Source organism: Xenia sp. Carnegie-2017, unplaced genomic scaffold, assembly GCF_021976095.1.
Source record: "Xenia sp. Carnegie-2017 unplaced genomic scaffold, XeniaSp_v1 HiC_scaffold_24, whole genome shotgun sequence".
In the NCBI taxonomy this organism is placed as follows: domain Eukaryota; kingdom Metazoa; phylum Cnidaria; class Anthozoa; order Malacalcyonacea; family Xeniidae; genus Xenia; species Xenia sp. Carnegie-2017.
In genome coordinates this window covers 10010179-10030898 of record NW_025813487.1, presented here as the reverse complement: position 1 = coordinate 10030898, position 20720 = coordinate 10010179, and the positions used below count along the sequence as shown (strand labels likewise).

At 35.1% G+C, this 20720-nt stretch overlaps 1 protein-coding gene and 1 long non-coding RNA gene across 3 annotated transcripts; one reads left to right on the top strand and one right to left on the bottom strand.

Annotated features, from left to right (window-relative positions):
- The first annotated feature begins 490 nt into the window (after positions 1-490).
- LOC124450357 (trifunctional enzyme subunit alpha, mitochondrial-like) lies at positions 491-20466 on the top strand. Its single transcript, XM_047001014.1, is given in 36 exon segments — positions 491-695; positions 2020-2061; positions 2943-3013; positions 3801-3842; positions 6142-6233; positions 6347-6377; positions 6975-7022; positions 7087-7266; positions 8346-8448; positions 9177-9246; positions 9390-9448; positions 9901-9971; positions 10081-10131; positions 10575-10631; positions 10974-11036; positions 11390-11436; positions 11723-11771; positions 12634-12723; positions 13463-13491; positions 13943-13994; positions 14564-14647; positions 15117-15173; positions 15580-15615; positions 15996-16083; positions 16188-16240; positions 16879-16947; positions 17033-17113; positions 17588-17624; positions 17627-17645; positions 17790-17845; positions 18531-18586; positions 18845-18900; positions 19032-19122; positions 19232-19286; positions 20138-20252; positions 20254-20466. Coding segments are annotated over 36 exon segments (2310 nt in total). The 5' UTR covers positions 491-619; the 3' UTR covers positions 20288-20466.
- LOC124450358 lies at positions 692-4123 on the bottom strand. Of its 2 annotated transcripts, none has more exons than XR_006949948.1 (4): positions 4006-4123; positions 3763-3919; positions 3059-3242; positions 692-1010 (listed from the first exon to the last, which is right to left on the bottom strand). It is a non-coding gene; the product is annotated as an uncharacterized LOC124450358 (long non-coding RNA). The 2 variants fall into 2 exon arrangements; XR_006949949.1 differs by lacking the exon at positions 692-1010 and adding an exon at positions 1479-1629.
- Positions 20467-20720: the final 254 nt, after the last annotated feature.

Sequence of the window (20720 nt, the reverse complement as noted above, 5' to 3'; positions counted from 1 at the left end):
GAAGAGAGTAAGATCAAATGAACTAAAATAAAATGGACAAGTGTTTGCTGTCTCCGAGTAGCGACAGCAAACACTTGTTCACTTTGTATATATATGTATATATATATATCATAAACATTCGGAAATAAATCTATGCAACGTATTGAAAATGCAGTTCTTTTATGCTAGGTTAATTTTGATGCATTAAACTGCTTATTTTTACAATGCATACTTCATTTACAATCATACAGAAACACCGAAGGTCATTTTTAAAACTAGTAGTATCAAGCAAACCTCTATCGATTACTTTTGATGTTTACATGATTCCGTCAATTTTTACAAATAATTTAGAAGTGGTCCCCGTCCAGGTAGTGACTGCACAGGTCAGGGGATAGTACGTCCCTAAGTCGTACCAAAAAGTCAAAAATTACAATTAAATCCTGGAATAAATACATACGACTCGTTCCAGATCCCTGTATATCACACTCGGTTATGTACTTTGCACTCTAAAAATTTGTGAAACTCACCATTTCGAGGTCTACATCAACGTGGCCGTCGGTATATACAACCGCTTTCTGACTATTAAATCTGCAAAATAACCACGTATTTTCATTTCTTGTACTGCTGAACAGCTTTCCCGATGCTTTCTCGCGTGTTTCGAAATAGTTTTGAGCGTCTACGACACTTTCCTATCTTGTACAGCTCGCATTCAAGAGGTAATATTTTTTGAATATTATGTAAGTTATGTGTTTATGTTATACTTGTCTTGGTAGCCGTCAATTTATAATAATCACCGAATGTATCGTGCTTTTAAAAATAAAAAGATTTTATTTTGAATATTTTTGTTTTGATTTGATGTGTGCAAAAATATAACATAAGCGAGTTGTGATTGTTGATTGTTATGTGCAAAATGTGATTGTTGTACAAATTGGGTGTTTCGGAGGTTGGCCGTCAACTATGACAACAACATTGTTAGCGAGAAGAGACTTAATGTTTTAAGTAGAAAGAATTGGTTGTTAATTTAACTGTTGCTAAAAAAAGAGAGTCAACAAAGGAATTTGAGCAAATTTGAGGCAATTTTTATCTGTGGCCTGTGGTGTTATAATATTGCATAGTAGGACAACATGTTAAGATCAATCCAAACTGCATTCCAAGCAAGTTTTGCCAAATACTTGTCAATTTTTGTAAAATAAGGATCAGCGTACTGAAGCTTTTGCCAAAGATGCTTAGTGTATGTATGTTGCAAGGATTGCACCTTGACAGTGTACCGACTGGAAAGTTTGTTTACTGCAGAGCCGAGTTTGAAAAGTGTAAGCATAATGTCCTAGTCTTCTGCAAGTTGCACACCCAAAGTTTCCAGTGTTGCCCAGCATTAGAAAATTTAGAACGGACATTTTCAAAAGCTCAAGAGAATTGGCAAAACCTGTTTGTTTGCAAACTACACTACAACATCCTGTTGTTTGGTGAAATACATTTATGGAAATACACAACCAATGGCATTGCTGTAAACAAATTTTTAATTTAAAATTAATAGCTTTAACATATTTTGCCAGACCTTGGATCCACTACTTCTTTAAAGAATATACTCTATAGAAAGTATTGTATTTTATGCTGTCAGTGATGGGCACTTAATGAAATCTTGTGTGAGTCCTAACCAGAATAAAGAAGTCAAGAAGGTTTTATATGCAAATTGGGACTATTAAAGGATAGATTCAAGCCATTATTAAATGTGATAGTTGCAACATTAAAAATATAGTTGTGAGTTGTGGTATTTGGGCCAGGTAATATTTCTAGTCTTGCAAAATTCTTAGGTGTCTCAAGCTCCCTACCCCCCTTGGTCCCCACTTGTTCTTGCCACTGTGTTCTGCTGCATAAAACCAATCACTTTTGACAATTGCAATGCATAGTACAGTATAATAGGTTACTTTTATGCACATGGCTGCCAAACTAAAATGTTTGAGATCAAAGTTTTCCACAAATTTTAAAATGAAAATATCAACTCACATATTATTCTCATTGCTATAATTCTCATTTTGTCAGTCACCACAGTTGGCATTCAAGCAAAATCAGTGAGTACTCAAGGTACGCAAGTAAATTTCTCTTTGTCAAGTTTTTATAGCATGTCAGGTTGATTTTATACATGTTTGAGTGGTTACAGTTAGAAGAGGCAAAGCCAATCTTTATGTTTAAACTTCTACAATGTACTCATTTGTTGCTCAAAAAACATTTGAATGATATTGATTTCTCATACATTGATTAAAGGCATTTGCAGAAAATTTTGCAAATTAGGTAGAAGTAAGCAAAGGAGTAAAAATTTGGACTGGCTTTACATGTAAGGTAGTAGGCTTGGGCGGTTTTGCCAAAAGCCCAAAACTGTCTAATTCTGAACTGGTAAAACAGGTTTTTCATCCCTTAATATTTTTTAAATACAATTAGGGCTTGCTAGCACTAACAGTTTTACTCTGTTGTGAGTAACAAAGACAGTAAACAATTTGATTTCTTTTCTGTCTTTGTAAAAGATTACTTTACAGTCTGTACGTACGTATGTCATTTTTCACAATTTGAGTGGCGTCAAAGTGTCCCTGGCTTAACTATAGCTGCAATATTCATTGCAATATTGCAACATTGAGGGAGCAAAACATCCATTTGACTGCAAACAAGTGGCATGTTTTAGGTGTTAACAGTTAACAATTAGATGATGACAGTTTTTTGCTTTTCTGGTTTTTGTAAAAGCCAAACCAATAAACACTGGTTTCAAAAATACAACCAATAGGCAAATCGCCCAAGCCTTCTAAGTATGTAGGTCTTCCTCATTAAGCATAAAACTGGGTAAGTGAATGGATGAATCTGAAAACTGGTAAAAATACAACAGTATATTGCCTATTGACCAAATTTAGTGAATCAATATTTGCATAGTTTTAACCTCCGAATTTGCTTTTAAAAAATTTTGCACAAATTATTAGGAGGAAAATCTGTCAATGTGGAACTCAAAGATGGTGTGGCTGTAGTAAGAATTAACCAGCCTGACTCCAAGGTCTGTGGAAAACATTATTATATACTCTTTGCTACATAAAAATACCTGCATTTGTTATCAATCCCTTGACTTTGGATCCTTTGATGGTCAAAATGTATTTAGGAAAAAACATTTGGAGCTGTATAGTTCATTGATGAATTCTTTCAGTACTTCTTTGTGCACCATAAACTTTACATAACTGATAGATGAATAGAATCTGTTTGTCTGTACTTTTTTCATGCATCAAAAACTACAAATAATGAATAGTTTTTGGTTTATTTTTCTGTTATAATGTCTGCCAAATTCTTACCTTAATGCAGGCTGAAACATTTTAACAATAACAAAATTTCACTCTGAAGAAAAAAAATGCTATAGTGTTATTTTGTCATGTTTATCATTACGTATATAGACTTGTAAGAACCATAGAACCAAAACTGAACTGAACCAAGATTTTTAATGCCGAAATACCTAAGATAGTATGGAGATGAAATTTCTGGAACTGCGCAGCTCTTATTGACATTGTGAATTTCCCAACACTTTATGTTACATTTTATCATCAGTAATATACACTAAAACATTGGTGTTTTGTATATTACTGATGAATACGAAAAGAATATTTACTACTTGTCAAAGTGTTTGAATTAAAATGTCTAGCATTTTGGGAATTCATGTTTAATGTGTTGTGTTTTATGTTCATTGCTTGTATTAAAGATAAATTTTACATTCAAGCAAGCTGTGTAGTGAATGCTTGAGTTTTCATAGTTACTTACGACTTTCTGTTAATCGTGTCTTGATTCTTTTTGCTAAGGTGAATGTTCTATCAGAAAGCTTGTTGTCAGAAGTTGATCAGGTTTGTTTGAATAGATCGTGGTATTGTTGTCGATTCTTTCAAAAATTGAACTTTTGTCCTGCGACAGATGCTATCGCCTACAAAATTGTATGGATAGAGTACTCAGATCTTAAGCAGAGTAATAAAATACAAAATAAAATTATTACTGACATAAGTTACGTACTTCATCCGACTTTATTCAATTCAGCTATGTTAGGTAGGTATGACAATTGTTTAATTTGCAACACTCATCAAGGCAATGTATATTAATTGAGTGGGACAAACCTGTAGGTAGGTACCTGTTTTGAATACGTATATTCCGATGACGTAATGTTATTTTAAATTGTATATGTACATTTTTATCCTGCATCCTCCAATATCCTTCATATACCGAGTGTATAAAAAAGGCGATCATTAGGAGTTAACGTACATATTGTGAGAAGTTCAATGCCTATCGCTACAATGCCACGCAAGACGATGACTTTATAAAATATACTTAGCTACATTCGTTAATTACATGTCTTTGTTATTAGCACAAAAACTTTTCTTCTCCTGGAAATTCCACATAACTCCTAACATTAAAACATGCGCAAAAATGCACAAGTGGGGTTACCATAGTGACCATGCTTTGAAATTTCACGATAGGTTAAAGATTTTCATTTTTTTTGTATACATTAAACTATATGATAAATTTTTTAAGAAATGAAAGATATTTACTCTGTTTGCGCAGGCTTATGTAGCCTGCTTGCAGTCTTAATTTCATTACTTAATAGCGGAAAATTCAGTGGTAAATGCTGAAATTTTAAGTGACCCTTGCGGCAAAAATTTTTAATAGCGATATTACATTTAGGTGTGATTTTTAACGCATCAGTTAAAAAAGTTTTTAAGTTTGTCTAATCGTCCCATTTTTATTGCTATTTAAAGTTAGCGAAAATGCTCCTTTTAGTGGACCTTGTCCGTCGTTCGAAAAGTCTGGGACAACACACCTTTTGACGTTATGCAAGGCACTGCTCAATGCAAGATATATATGCCAATTACCTTGGATGACGTCAGAATTTGGCTAGACCCAGACTTCATGCCACGACGGACAAGGTCCATTGAAAGGCAAATTTGACAAGAAGACGATTTGACCAAATTGAAAAATTTTTTTCACCGATACGTTAGACATTACACCAAGTTTTGATATTGCTAATAAACGTTTTTGCTGATAAGGGCATTTTAAGCGAAATAATGTGATGTAGTCTATTCGCAACAGTCAATTGAATAAACGACTTGAATCCAAAATTATTATAACAGTTATCCAATTAATGTTGATGTGCATAATAGAAGACAGAAATACTTTCGATTCAGTTTGGAATTGTTTTTGTATTTTATGCTTTTTTTAAGACGAAGTTATGACCAAAATACTCGTGCTTTTAGTTCTTTTTTTTAACTATGTATGTCAACCAAGGGCACTGCTTGGAAAATCAGAGAGTCAGAGACTTTCCATACGAAGTCGGCAAGTTAACGTAAACATGTTAGCCAGCTTTTAGCATTGGGATAAAATTTTCTTATTCTGAACGTAGAACATAGCAACATCGCACAAAGTAGACTCCCAGAAACGATTTTGAACATAAATCGCAGCGAAGACAGCAACTCGCCATTTTCATTTGTTTACCAAGAAATAACTTGTAAATCAGAAAAATTAATTCGAGAATATGTTAATGTGTGAACCAATCATACCAGTCTTATTTTTTATGTATGGATTATCCAATCACAAGTAGCTCCTTATTTCCTTGCGAATAGCGTACGTCACGGTACACTGTTAGGTTTAAATTTCAGCGGATCGAATTTACCGTCATTAAGTAAGGAAATTCGGGCTGCGAACAAGCTATTGCAAACCTAGGAGAATTTGAGAGCTGATCAGTTGCACCTGCTCGAGACTGTGCGGTGGCGAAGCCAACCTAAATCTTTTGCTTCTACAATGCAATTTTTCACCAAAATCATTACTAATTTCTTTAGAAAGTTAATTCCATTCATTGTTTTTCCAGTGATTGAGCACAAAAATATTTGCATCGTAAGTGTTGAAAACGGGCTGGCTTTGCTACTGCTAGTAAGATTTAGCTACAATGATTGATTTAGATGACAGAGCTCAGATTGGTTTGCACAGCTATAAACGAATCAGCGCATGCGTTTTATTATTGTTATTTTATTATATTAAATAATCTTTACATCATGTTTTCTTTTAAGTAGCAAATTTTGACATCTTCGTGTGTAGTCATGTTTTTGAAACATCGTCGAACATTTCGATGGGATCTTTATGTTTCATTGTGCATTTTAGATTTTCAATCGTATAATTGATGATCCGAGCATCACCAGTGCTGTGCTGATATCTGCTAAACCTGGATGTTTTATTGCTGGTGCTGATATTAAGTATGTATATCATTATTTAAATTTATGTTGTGTATCATGTCTTCTACTGCCTGTTTATATGGGATTTGCTGTATTTCATTGTTGATGCTAATTTTTATTTTTCATTTTTTCAGCATGTTGAGTGCTGCAGGCACAGCTGAAAAGGTATTATAAATGATTTGAATGCAAAAATACATTGGTTATGACTGCACGAAGACATGTTGAAAATCAGTAAATTACATTAACTGCTGTTCATAAGGACTCAAGTTTCAACATCAGATCACCCCTGGTGAAAACATTAGACTGGAGTATATAAAAACTAAAGTTTCAACATCAGATCACTCCTGATGAAGACACTAGACTAGAGTATATAAGGACTAAAGTTTCAACATCAGATTACTTCTGATGAAAGCACTAAACGGGAGTATATAAGGACTAAAGTTTCAACATCAGATTACTTCTGATAAAGACACAAGTCTGGAGTATACAAGAACTGAAGTTTCAACATCGGATCACTCCCGATGAAGACACTAGACTAAAGTATATAAGAACTGAAGTTTCAACATCAGATCACTCCTGATGAAAACACTAGACTAGAGTATATACGAACTCAAGTTTGAACATCAGATCACTCCTGACGAAGACACTGGGCTGGAGTATATATGAACCAAGTTTCTACATAAGAACTCTTTAAAACCCATTTTTCTTCGTTATTGCTCAAGAAAAAGACTTAATAAAACAATTTGTTTCGTGATGTTACAGATATCAGACTTATCTTCTCGTGGACAGGCTGTGCTACAAAGACTTGAGGTAAATTAAAAACAAACTCTTTTTAAAGCGATAATTTAACTACTTACTTGTATATTACTTCCAGGATTGCCCCAAGCCAATAGTTGCAGCCATTATGGGCTCATGTCTTGGTGGTGGTCTCGAGGTGGCACTTGGTTGTGACTATAGAGTCGCTGTAAAAGATTCAAAAACAATGCTTGGACAACCGGAGGTTATGTTAGGGCTTTTGCCTGGTGCAGGTGGCACCCAACGATTACCAAAATTGGTAGGTTTATTGTAAGGTACCATTCATGATTATAGGTTGGTAAGGGTTACCAAGGGGGAGATATGATAATTGGGCTACCTTATGATTATCAGCGGATGTGAGCTCATTTAAAATCAACATTCTTGAATGTGGATCGATTCTCCAGTCATGTTTACGATACTCACACCCACTTTGTAGTTCTTTTCTTATTCTTGGTTCTTAGCGTTTACAATAATTAAGATTTTACAAAGTATAATTTGCGTCTTTAGGCACCTTATATTAAAAACATATGTATACCGTGAAAGTCTTTCATCGTTCTTCACCGAGGTACATATGCAAATGTGCTGTGTCACATGTGTATTACCCACAACAATTGATATTTCCTAAGTCCTTTTTTACCACTGCTAATCTTGATAAACTTTGATTTGACAAAGTTATAAAAAATACGGAAAATACTAGTGTCGTTAATGCTAATTTAAACTTAAATAGACGTGCGTCTATTAAATAAAATATATGTGCATTTAACATCAAACAACTAGTTTTACAATGTTTCCATGCAGGCTCAATTTCAGAGAATTGCCCTGTGGATGTTTAGGCGTTAGGGGCTACCACACGAATACTTGATAGAGAACTATCAACACGTGTAAGCTCTTACCATTGTTGAATGACCACTGCTAGGTGGGATTACTAGTGGTGACATTTAATAGTAAAATAACCGAACGATTTTCAACACTTGGGAGTTTATTTAATTTTTGAGTTTTAAAATCACTATCAGTGAAGTTTGTTAGGTAGTTGTGACCCAAAGAGTGGCGAGCAGGGCTTGGTAAAATATAGATACGACCTGTGAGTTTTTCAAATCGTTGAATTTTCCTCGTGACAAGCATTTTGTTTGTAAGAAAAGGTGGTTGGCAAACTATGATTATTTGCGAATTTAATTGACACAAGAGAATGGCTCATCGCTTTCTCAAAAACAAACGAGAGTGATATCTATTTTGTCTAAATGCCATTTCACGTCAATGACGCTTAGAAAAGCTGTCCCTGCTCAATACTCATTCTTATGTACGTAATGTTACAACCATCTTTGTATTTGTATTACAAAGGTTGGTTTACCCGACTCTTTGGACATGATGTTGACTGGGAAAAATATACGCGCGGAAAAAGCAAAAAAGATGGGTCTTGTCGATTTGCTGGTGAATCCTTTAGGTAACAGTTTTCAATTCCGTTTTCTGTGTTGTTTCTGTAGGTTGTTGTTTCCTTGTCCTGTGTTGTTGTTCTTACTTTACACTTTTGCTATTTAATTTGACCCGTGTGAATGTATTCATTTGGACATTTCATTGCATGTTCTACTACTTTGCATCCTTGGCGAGGTCAAACAATAAAATCGTACTCCACGTCATATACAGCTTCATTCATTCAGTCTGTATAACTTAGTCTGCATCATACAGCTTCATTCATTCTGTCTGTATAACTTAGTCTGCATCATACAGCTTCATTCATTCAGTCTGTATAACTTAGTCTGCATCATACAGCTTCATTCATTCAGTCTGTATAACTTAGTCTGCATCATACAGCTTCATTCATTCAGTCTGTATAACTTAGTCTGCATCATACAGCTTCATTCATTCAGTCTGTATAACTTAGTCTGCATCATACAGCTTCATTCATTCAGTCTGTATAACTTAGTCTGCATCATACAGCTTCATTCATTCGGTCTGTATAACTTAGTCTGCATCATGCAGCTTCATTCATTCAGTCTGTATAACTTAGTCTGCATCATGCAGCTTCTTTCACTCAGTCTGCATAACTTAGTCTGCATCATACAGCTTCTACAACTAAACCTACCTCTTGTCTCATTATTTTGCATTATAAAGAACATTTCATTTTCATCTGTTGACTTATTTACCGATATATGGTTGCATAACGTATGATAGGTCCTGGTCTTACTGAGCCTACGCTCAATACGTTGAGATATCTGGAAGAAACGTCGATTGAAGTGGCGAAGTAAGTACCTCTGTAAAATATTATTGTCCACTTCTATGTACGCACTCAGGCCTTTAAACTCACGTCAGGGGAAGGGGGTGAATTGCCTGGGACACCAATATGATACGTTAATACTTATGTCAACCTTATATTTTATTTAATAGGGACTTGGCGAGTAAAAAATTAAAAGTAGATAGATCACGAAAGTGGACTAATATGTCAGGTAGTAATACTTAACACTACTTTGTTTAGTAGCGTTGTTAACCCTCAAGTTTTTTTTTCATATTTTCAGCATTATTTCTTTAGTAATTTATTGTTTGTACATTGAGTGAACTGGGAAAAAATTGAATAGCCTGAATAAATAAACCGGTTGGTTACCCAAGGTTTTGACTACCGCTGAGGTTTTCGAAACGTCAGTCAACGTCAACAACAACAGTCCTTCTTAATACTCTACTAACCTGAACGATCTACTTCTACAAACATGTAATGTAACGATACTCCTGGGTTCAAACCATTCACTTTATTCTTAGAAATACATTGCCCATTCATGGATATACGTTTATCTTCCACACAAATAAATTGATATTTCTATGGAAATTGTAACTTTGGACTGAGAAAGTGTATGATACAGTTTGACGACATGAATAGCTCAACGTCTACCATTATTTTATTCAGGTCTTATGTACAAAATTACGACGGAAACCTCGTTTGGACAGAACTATGTTTTCAAGAAAGCTCGCGAAACGGTACATGGATTTCCATCGACAGATAAATGAAAAAATGGCATAAAAAGAAAAAGTTTATTTGTTTGTTAATTTTATGTGTCATGTTAGAACTTTTATTTTGAATTTTTAGGTAATGAAGAAGTCGCTCGGATTATATCCGGCTCCTCTAAAGATTCTTGATGTGAGTTCTAAGAACCAATGTTGTGCGATCAATATTTATTGTACAGAACTGATGACGTTGTCGATGACGTTACTGTTTTATGACGTAACCATTCACAATGATTAAATGCGTTGCTCATAATGGCTTTGATTGATGTTGTTAATGATGACGTTACTGATGACCATATTGATGTTCATATTACAAATGACCAGGATAGATGACGTCACATGATGGCATTACTTATAACGAGAATCATTAACGTCATTTATAATGATATCACTGATGTGCAGGGTTGATGGTGTCTATGATGACATTACTGATGATAATAGTTGTAATGTCAATGACTAATGGAAATGCATTAATCTATGTTTTCATTAAAAAATGTTGCTTTCATCATGAGGCAGATACATTACTAGTGACATCTATCTTTTTTATGATAAAAATGTTGCTTTCATTGTCTACAGGTTGTAAAAGTGGGAGTGGAGAAAGGTGGTATTGAGGGATACCAAGCTGAAGCAGAGGTATATAGATGGATGTAGAAAGTTTGCATCTCGACGTATTCTTTTCCGTTTTTTTCGTGTTGAACGTACAATCGATGGCGGATCCATTGTCAGTCAAAATGAAACATATTTCCTCAAATTTAAATTCACAATACGTTCAAAACAAAACTATTGGTTATGGAATTTCTAAAGAATTAAATTTTACTAATTGAACTGCCTCTAAGATGTCTGAAAATTTAGATATACATTCAACAATGACAAGGAGGAATTTATTTTAGCGTATCCTATATCCGCTTGGACCAAAAATGTGGGACATTATGTGATGTTATGTGATTTTATGTAGTTTTTATGTGAAATTTTTAGGGTTTTGGTGAACTTGGTGAATCAAAAGAAGCCAAAGCATTGATGTCATTGTTTTTTGGACAGGTCTGTACATCATTGTCTACAACATTGCATTAGAAAAGCATTTTTGATGTATTACTGGGGACAACGCTGGCCACTTTTCTTTTCCGTATTGCTCCTTTGTTGCATATGAGGAGGAATTAGTATGGATAAACGGGTTACCCTTTGTTGCTTCTGTGTATTTTGAAACAGACAGAAATATATAGCTCTCTCCTGGCGTTTATCTTGCGGTTTTGTCTAAACGCATCTCAACATTTATGTCAACATTACAATGACAATGAGCTTTATTCACAGGTTTTTACTTAGCTACAGTCGAGATTTAAGTTTTTTATTTAGTACACATCCACTTCAAAAAGCATATTTCATTTTTCCAACAGACTGAGTGTAAAAAGAACAGGTTTGGCAAACCTAAAAAGGACATAAAGTAAGTTTTCTTAATTTTCATGAAGTAAATTTCTTCATCACCATTCTAACCTTTACTTAAGGAAGGTGGGAATTAGGTAAGGGGGGGTGTCTTTCTTTGACCCGCCAACCTTAAAGGGGCGCCTGATTTAAGAGATGTTCTGGCGATAAAAGCCAGGTTTGAAAACGTTCTCTCTGAGATATTTATCAATGAATGCCTATGTATTATACACGCAGTAGTTAAGCTACCTATACAAACCAGGTTCAAATATAGTATGTATCTTGTGTGTCTACGTATTCTTTTACAGAACTGTGGCTGTTCTTGGTGCTGGTCTTATGGGCGCTGGCATTGGAAATGTGAGTTGTATCAAATTTAGTAGAATTATCAGTTCCGCTGACCATTACTTACCTATGACTCAAAAAAGGTTTTGGAAGCCATGAATAAAACAATTCATGAGTTATTAAGTAGACAATAAGTTTTGTGCCATTTGATCTCCAAACGCGATGTGTATTAAGGAACAGTGTAACAGCGTGCGCATTTTTTCTGCGCATAATTGTTTACAGTCTGCTAAAATCAGAATACATCCGGAGATTTCTCGGCTTCACTGTTTTGTAGTTACGTATGTACCGCATGGCTTTTTTCTCATTTCTCACTGTCAAACGTAGTCATAAAATATTTAAATTGCTTTATTCTTGTTGTTCAAACCTTTTTGATAGCTAGCAAACCATGGCCATGATGGACATGCAGCACGCTATCTTGTTTACTCTAAACTTAAATTGAAACATATAAGCTGGAGTTTTCCAGTTTATACATGCGCAAAAGAGATAAGCTTTCGGAGACTACTATTTAGCAGTAGTCCACAATGACGAAGCACTTCTCTTTTAAGTAATGTAACTTCAACCTTTGCCGTAGACTTTGAAATATCATTTTACTATTTTTAAAATAATTTTAACGATTTTATTCACCTGCGGTACTACTTCACTAAAGTTGCCAATATTACAAAAGAATATAAAGTGATCTTCCAATAAGCAGTGCATGTTAACTATAGACACAGCAAAGGATATAGAGTAAAAATATATCTTAGAATAATTCTGTATTTACGTATATATAAAATCTAATTGTATCATACTAAATACATACAATCCGTTTTTTAATTATTTTTAAAACTCTTTATTGATTTAGAACTTTTTTGATCTTTTTTGAACTATTTTCCAACAGGTAAGCTTGCAGAAAGGCTACACTGTCATCCTGAAGGATAACTTTCAGCAAGGTCTTATAAGAGGACAAGATCAAATATATAAAGAGTATGTACCTATCGAAGTCCATGTTTTGCCTGATGCAGATAACGGATTCCGTTATCATTAAGATTACGGTATCCAATAGTAGCCGGAATCATGACAAAAACTGTGTTTGTACATGACGTCACAGCTTTTTTCCGGCCATTATGAGGAAGCATAAAACCGACTGCCGGTGTACTGCAGAACATCTAGCTCAAAGTGCCTCTATGAGGGTTTGAGTGAAAAATTTTAAATAGTTAAATCGAATTTAAGAAGATTTGCTATATATTGTATAAGTTGAAAAATTTTTTCCCTTGGTTTTTGTGGCGTAGAAGGACAAGTTGGTGACTCCCTACCGGATATGACGTAAAAGGAGAACACATGCGTTTCAGATATAGATCTCATGAAATTTAATAAGGCTGTTTTATAAAATCTTCCTAAAATAACGCACTACAGATTTACAGGTGTAGAGTTTGACGACATCGTTTGAGCGACTAACCAAAGAAAATGTTGGAAAAGTGGAACTGCGTTTTCTCCTTTTTACGTCACTTCCGGCGTGAAGTCATCCACATCTAGGCCCAAAAAACCCACTAAGATAAAACTTTGACCTATGAAGTCACTACCCTTGCTATCCATTTTACTAATGTTAAACTTTACCAATTACTATTTATTATGTGTATTACCATCATTCGGTAATATCCGGTTTTCGATAAAGTCGTATCCGTCCAATCGCTGACATATTCTAATGAATATTCCACTTTTTAGCTTAGCACAAAAGTAAAAGAAGGTCGATGTCAAGGTACGTTTTATGGTGTTATAATGGACTCCGTCGATTTCGACATATGAGGGTTCCACGAAGTGGAACATCTTGGTTACTTAAATTATAGTGAAGGCAGCTGACCAGACTACAATCACTCGTACCTTTCACGCAACTACAACGCTGATATCAGCGTGACACATTTGTGACAAGGCTGCAACATTGCAGATGCAGATACAGTCCATCCGAGGACATAGTTTCCTCTACCAAATTTCCCTCACATGGCTTTGGTCAACCTGGGCTAGGTTTACAGACACATTGCCAGATGTGCCACGAGCCGGGATTGAACCCGCGCCGTCTGGCTTGCAACTCACGCAATTAACCATTCAGCCACCCGCCCCGTCCCTAAGACTAATTGTTTACTCAAATTTGGAATTTTTTGAGTTAAATGACGAGGAAATTTTTAAAAAGTTGGGGTGTTTTTATTTATCAGTGCCGAACGTGATAGGATGATGTCTGATCTTTATGCTCAACTGGACTATAAGGTATTGTGGATCGAGAGAGAGAGAGATGGTACGGAACGAGCTGTTGCTAGGGATAGAGGATGTTTTAGAGGGTTCGTGGAATTTTAGACATAAAAGTAAAAATGAAAATTTTGGATAGAGTGGGGAGGGAGCTAAAGTGAAAGCAAAGAGAAAGTGGAAGGTGTCAGTGAGAAGTTAGGAAAGAGGGTGTAGCTCTGGCGATCTGTTAAATAAACTGGAATGCTAACTCCAATACTAGGTGTGAATTCCATTTTTAAGCCAGCTCAGATGCCTTTATATACATGAGTTTATCGATTTATTACTAAATCTCTTTTGGTGAAACTTATCATGACAAATTGTGCTGTTGTATTATGAAAGATATCGTTATTTTTTTTCAAATAATACGGAACTTCTAAAAATCAGAAAACCTACGTCATTTTTGCTTCAAAGATGGCGGTCAGTTAGCTTTCCAGCTTATATTTTAGTTCAGTGGTTAGATATCTTGAGTATGTTGGAGGTCATTATCGTGCAGTGAGAAAGCGACATATGCTATTTTCAACTTTTCATTGTTTTCCATGCTTACTGTTTAGGGTTTTGATAAAGCTGATGTTGTTATCGAAGCTGTCTTTGAAGATCTCAATATCAAACACAAAGTAATTAAAGAAATAGAGCAGGTTCGCACCACTCAGAACATCTGAAATTTAAGAAATAAGAGATGTTTACTGTGTTTGTACAGGCTTATGCAAATCGAGGAGACCTTATGGAGAACTCGAGAGTTGATCAGTGCAAGCCCCAAACCGAAGTTCAAGGGTTGCACCTCACAAACGTCTCTGAGGTTTGCATAAGCCAGTGCCATCACGAAAACATCTTCTATTTTTTATAAAATAGCAACAATGAAACAGACAAAGTTAAAACAAACGTTTTATCTTTTCCTCTAAAATGCATTCATGATAGATTTGCAAATTCTCTTTGACTGATTGATTGTTTGATTGATTTGATTGGTTGAGCTCGACTCTGTTATTGCACTGGCTAATGCAAACACGGTTATAGACCACTCACTGCACGCGTTTTATTGTTTTTATTTTATAGTACTTCAATACAACTACACACTTGTGATTTGTTATATGCATTTGAATTCTCTAGGTTATACCAGAGGATTGTGTTTTTGCTTCAAATACGTCGGCTCTACCCATACACAAGGTACAAAAAATCATGTGTACCTCACTTATTATGCATAAAATAAATCTTCTATTGAGTTGTCGAATTTCTGCGTCACTCCATTTACATACAAAGCTCTTGCTTCTCTGCACGCTTACAAAAATTTAGTGAAAAAATTAGTTTGTTGTAAATGTAGGTTTTCTTTTTCATTTGGATAAATAGATTGTCATGCTATTGTTAAATCAGATTTATTTGATTGGCGTTAAGTACCAAATGCACTCTTTCAAAGTATGTACGTATATTACTAAAATCCAAAGTTAGGGTTTCACGCTCATGCAATGCGATCTTTGGTGATGGTCTGTATAAGTAGGTAAAAAGAAAAAAACTACTGCGCAAGATCTAGAAATTCTGTTATTTTAGTTTTAAATTTCATGTTCTCTTTCTTTAGATTGCCGAAGCCAGCAAACGTCCCTGAAGTTTTCCTGTAGACTGTCAAAGTTATCTTCTGTTGAAAGGTTGTTCTGAGCTTTCCATATAGTAAATTCATCTTTTTGACAGTCACTTTTCTTAACATAATTCATCTTCAACAATAACATTTCGTTCTTAGCATCAAATTCATCTTGATGAACTAGATGTTTTTTGTTTATGTTTAATTCATCGTTTTCAACCATAATTTTCCGTTTTTTAGCATTAACTTTCTCGTTATTATCAATTATATGTCTTGTTTTCATCGTTAAATCTGTTGTTTTCAACAATATTAGCCCACTTTTAGCATTGAATGCTACCGTTTTCATTAAAATTCTTCCGTTTTCAACATTAACGTTTTTAACGTTATTTTTACCTCTCATTATCACCCTTCTACAGGTTATTGGAATGCATTACTTTTCACCAGTGGAGAAAATGCCTTTATTAGAAATAATTACGACCGACAAAACTTCCAAAGAAACTGCAGGTAGCTACCGCTAACTGTTTACATTCTCGCCTGTCTGTTTTGTTCTATTCTGATTTGACTTGTATTGCAAAGTATTTCAACTGTCTTCGATTTTCTCTTTGCAGCTATTGCAGTTGATGTGGGTCTTAAACAAGGAAAGACTGTTATTGTTGTCAAGGTGAGAAATACCTCCGTTACTCATATATATGTATGTACATAGCTAAATACCACCAGGGATAGATTTAGTGGAGGTGAGTGCATCTTCCTAGTCTAAGCCGGGGGATGCAGGAGAGATGATAATTTCTCTGCGTAGTACTAATATAACAAGCAATTAAGCAAAAACAATTGTGATTAGTGTTTCATGGAACACTCCTCCACAAAATCTTTCAATCATGATAAAAAGATAAGAGAAATTCAAGAAAAAAGTCTTACATGCTACGGCAATCAGTAGCTATCTAAATCTAATCCAGACTTGAGCACTCCCCTATATTTGAAAAAAAGACTAGTGGTTGTTTTCGAAATTCAATTATTTTTTATGGTGTTTTATTTAAAGCAATACGAATGCTAATGTGCACAAGTGTATTATTGTGTACATTGCGTTAAGTGTATGATATGTACACAAGTGTATGATATATGTACCGGTGACTCCTTTTAACAGTAATTCAACGTTTTAAATTTTTGGTTTTTTTCTCCTTTTTTCCTTCATTACAAATTCTATTGCTACGTAATTTCAGGCGCCTTCATAGTTTATTTGTCTTACGATAAACTAACACGAACATGCTTTAGTTGTATTTAATGATGAGTTTCTTATCGTAGGACGGTCCGGGCTTTTATACGACGAGAATTCTTGCACCAACAATGGCTGAAGTTATAGCTTTGTTACAAGTACGAAACTACTATCTTGACTTTTGTTGCTTGACAAAAATTTTTGTTCTTGTGCTAGCTTGTTCTTCTTATTACCGATTTCTAGGAAGGGATTAGTCCCGAACAGCTGGATAAACTGACAAAAAGCTTTGGATTCCCAGTCGGGTCGGCAACGCTTGCTGACGAAGTTAGTGTCAATATTTATTAGTTTCGTGCCATTCAACAGATCTAGTTGATATTGATGCGAGGAATTGTGGTAGAAACTGATCACCATTCTTGAATGCATCCATTATGAAAATCCTCTTAAATATTACACTTGTTAGCAGTTGGCATTTTGATTACGTAATTAACAAGATGACGGTACGGCCGCCATTTCCCGAGAAAGTCCCAAGATTGCGTTGCAAGTTTTTCTGTTTGAATAATTATAACATTTCTTTTAAGTTCAAGCTGTTGTTCAAGCTATTATTTTAAGCCAGTACAAATACAGATGTTGTCTCAAGCACCTTAGCTTACAAAATTAATGTTTTTGCTTTTATTTGCTTCGCTCAAATCGGACCTGTATTTGAGATGTTTGGTTGTGAAAATACCGTCGAAAGTCAGATCATAGACGTAGCTCATATAATGATATGTATAAACCATTGTTTGTCGTTGTTTTTTTAAGGTTGGCATCGATGTCGCTACTCATGTCGCAGAAGATTTAGAAATGCATTTGGCGATAGGTAAAAAGACAGTCTGGAAAGGTTTTGTAGTGTTGGTATATACATCATCTATCAAGGAAAAGGATAATGACGCAACAATTCGGACGTTTTGCCCATGGATGCACGTGATTTGCCCAGGTTTAATTTAATTTTTTATTTATTTAGATTCCGCGGTGGAAATATTGGTGTTTTAAAAACGATGGTGGAAGAAGGCTTCCTCGGTTAGTAAAGATGAATTTTTGCCATGAGAATATTTTCATTGGTCAATTTAGCCGATGTTCTATTGAACCTCTATTAAAGTGGAATTGCACAGAAGGATTATAGACTGTTAACGTTAGACTACCTAGCTGAGGCTTGGATTGAGCTTCTTTGAAGTGGCCTGCCATAAAAGAGTATGAGCGATTTTTTTGCTAGCCTATCACTAGCCGAGGCTCATTTGAGTTTTCCAAAGTGACACGCCACAGTAGAGTTAGAGAGACTGTTATAATTAGCCGGGATAGTTAAAGTGAATTGAAACCGTACCTTATTTTTAAATCAAATTACCATGGGCTTATCTTCGAAAAAATCCGATTGAACGTGTTTTAATACATATAGCGTTAGCGATAGCAATAAGAAAACTCGTATCCACTAATATAATTGAAATAGAGATGGTTATATGAAGTCCATGGAAATTTACCGCCGACATAGCCATTTCTTTCATGTCTTATTAAACCCAGCAACCTAGGCCCACGCATTCCCACCTTCTTCGTGTGTTTTTGACACTCTTGAAATATGTAGTTAACAGAAAGTTTGCTTTCGCGAAAAGTTGATTAACGAGTGTTTTAATCTGTTACTAAGCATGTCTCGACAATTGATAGTTTATACAAAAGTTATCAGCTTTTCAAGGTTCGTTGTAATCGTTTACAGGACGCAAAAGTGGCAAAGGATTTTTCATTTACCCAGATGGAAAAGGAAAGAAAACGGTATGATGAATGGGGAAGGCAAACAAACGGTAAAATGTGTGTGACAAAAAAACCCGGTACAATGTGAGGACGAGAAAACAAGAAATTAGAAGCGAGACAAAAACCGATAAAATAGGGGCCACTAGAAAATGGTAAAATAAGGACAGCAAGAAAAGGATAAAATCAGACCCCTGACTTATATGAGTAGTGACGCGTATCGTTCTCATCATTTCATTACCTCGTTGTGTTGTAGGTTTTTGTGTTTTTTATTTATCTTAGATAAACAGTGGGGCTATGGATATCCTCAAGAAATATGCTGTAGATAAAAGGGGAAGGTTGGTGTTGCAATAGGACAACTCGAATGTGCTAACAGACGAGTTTTGAAGCTGCCTGGTCTTGTATCATGTATCAATTTTCTTCTGTGTTTTGCTGAATACTTACAAAAATACTCTCCTATATTTTGTAGTCATAGTCCAGAGGATATACAAATGCGTCTCGCTGCAAGATTTACTAACGAGGCTCTGTTGACGTTGCAAGAAGGCATTCTTAACAGTCCAGTTAGTATGAAGTTCAGCAGCATGATTAGGATTGGTCTTTCTATGGATCACCTTAAATGTATTTGTTTGCCTTTTTTGTTTTCAGACTTTTGTTTTGTTTTTGTGTTAGGTTGATGGCGATATAGGAGCTGTTTTTGGCTTGGGTTTTCCCCCTTTCCTCGGAGGTAAAGTTGTGTTTTTTTTTCTCAAATATTTGCTAGTCTGTGAAAGCTGTTTGACGACTTTTTGCTCGGGGGCTACAAAAAGTCAGCCCGCTTTTAAAATTCGGATTTTCGTTTTATCACGAGATTATATAAAACACGCGTGACCGACACGAAGTCGCTAAACCAATCAAACTCTCTCTCTCTCATGGATCATGGCTTACTTTCATAATATATTGCCATATGTGAGGTTACAAAACGTCTGCTAGGCGTCTTGTTGAAATTAAAAAGTAGTGATATATGTTAAACACTATCTTTGACATTTTACAATTTTACTTTTATAACTATGAAACTCATCTGGCTCGTTCATTTGGTACACATGCAAAGAACGTTGGGGAAGGACTTATGATCAATGCGTGCATTTGTGTGCAGGAGGGAGGGAGGTAAAATATTGTTTTTTACGAATTACCTTTTAGATTCAAGTTTCTGTTCACTGACTAACCATACTACCTGTACATACTAAAACAATATGCTTGTCTATTGATTTATATAAACTGGCCAAGATAACAGACATTAGTAATCATCTAGTGAGCATTATTATTGATTATTAAAGTTTATTTAAGTTTTTCTGTAGTTTTAAGACTGCGAGGTATGCTAATTGAAGAAACCTAGTACATTTGTGTACAAATATAGAGAGAGGGTGATGTTCGGAATTTGAAAAATGGTTCACCATGTTCTGTTTTAGGAGTTTCGTCTTAACCTTAGCCTCTTGTTGTCATTCTTAATCCTAAACGTAATCCTAAACGTAATCCTAAACTTAATCCCTAATCCTTACTCAAATCCTTAATCAAACCTAAATCCGTGAACTTTGTTAGGTCCTTTCCGTTTCGTTGATACGTACGGCGCCGACAATCTTGTCAATAAGATGCGACAGTTTCAATCGGAAGTTGGCGAAGCTCAATTCCAACCTTGCCAACTTTTATTGGATTACCAAGGATAAATCCAAGAAATTTCATCAGAGATAAGCCATAATTCATATTTTTTTATATCTTTTGAACTATGAAACTGCGCAGAAATGAATAGGCACGAACAGGTTTGGAGTTGCGCATAAGCAAATATTTAGGAATTGTTGCTTTTGCCATTTCACAATTCTTCTTTGAAAAACGCATTTCTGTACATTAAATAACGACAGAATGTCGAAAAATCTTTCGTGTGAGTTACCTTACTGTAAAACTTGCGGTCAAATATTACGAAACTCGTAACATATACAGCAATCCACAAGTGATCTTTGAATCATACATTTCTATAATGTACACAATGATACATAAGTGTACGTTTTTTCAGAATACAAAGCGATACATTTCTGTAATTATACAGTATACATAATGATACAAATGTGTACATTTCTTCTATGTACGCATCGCAATCATGCATTTCTGTACATTAATCTGACGTCAT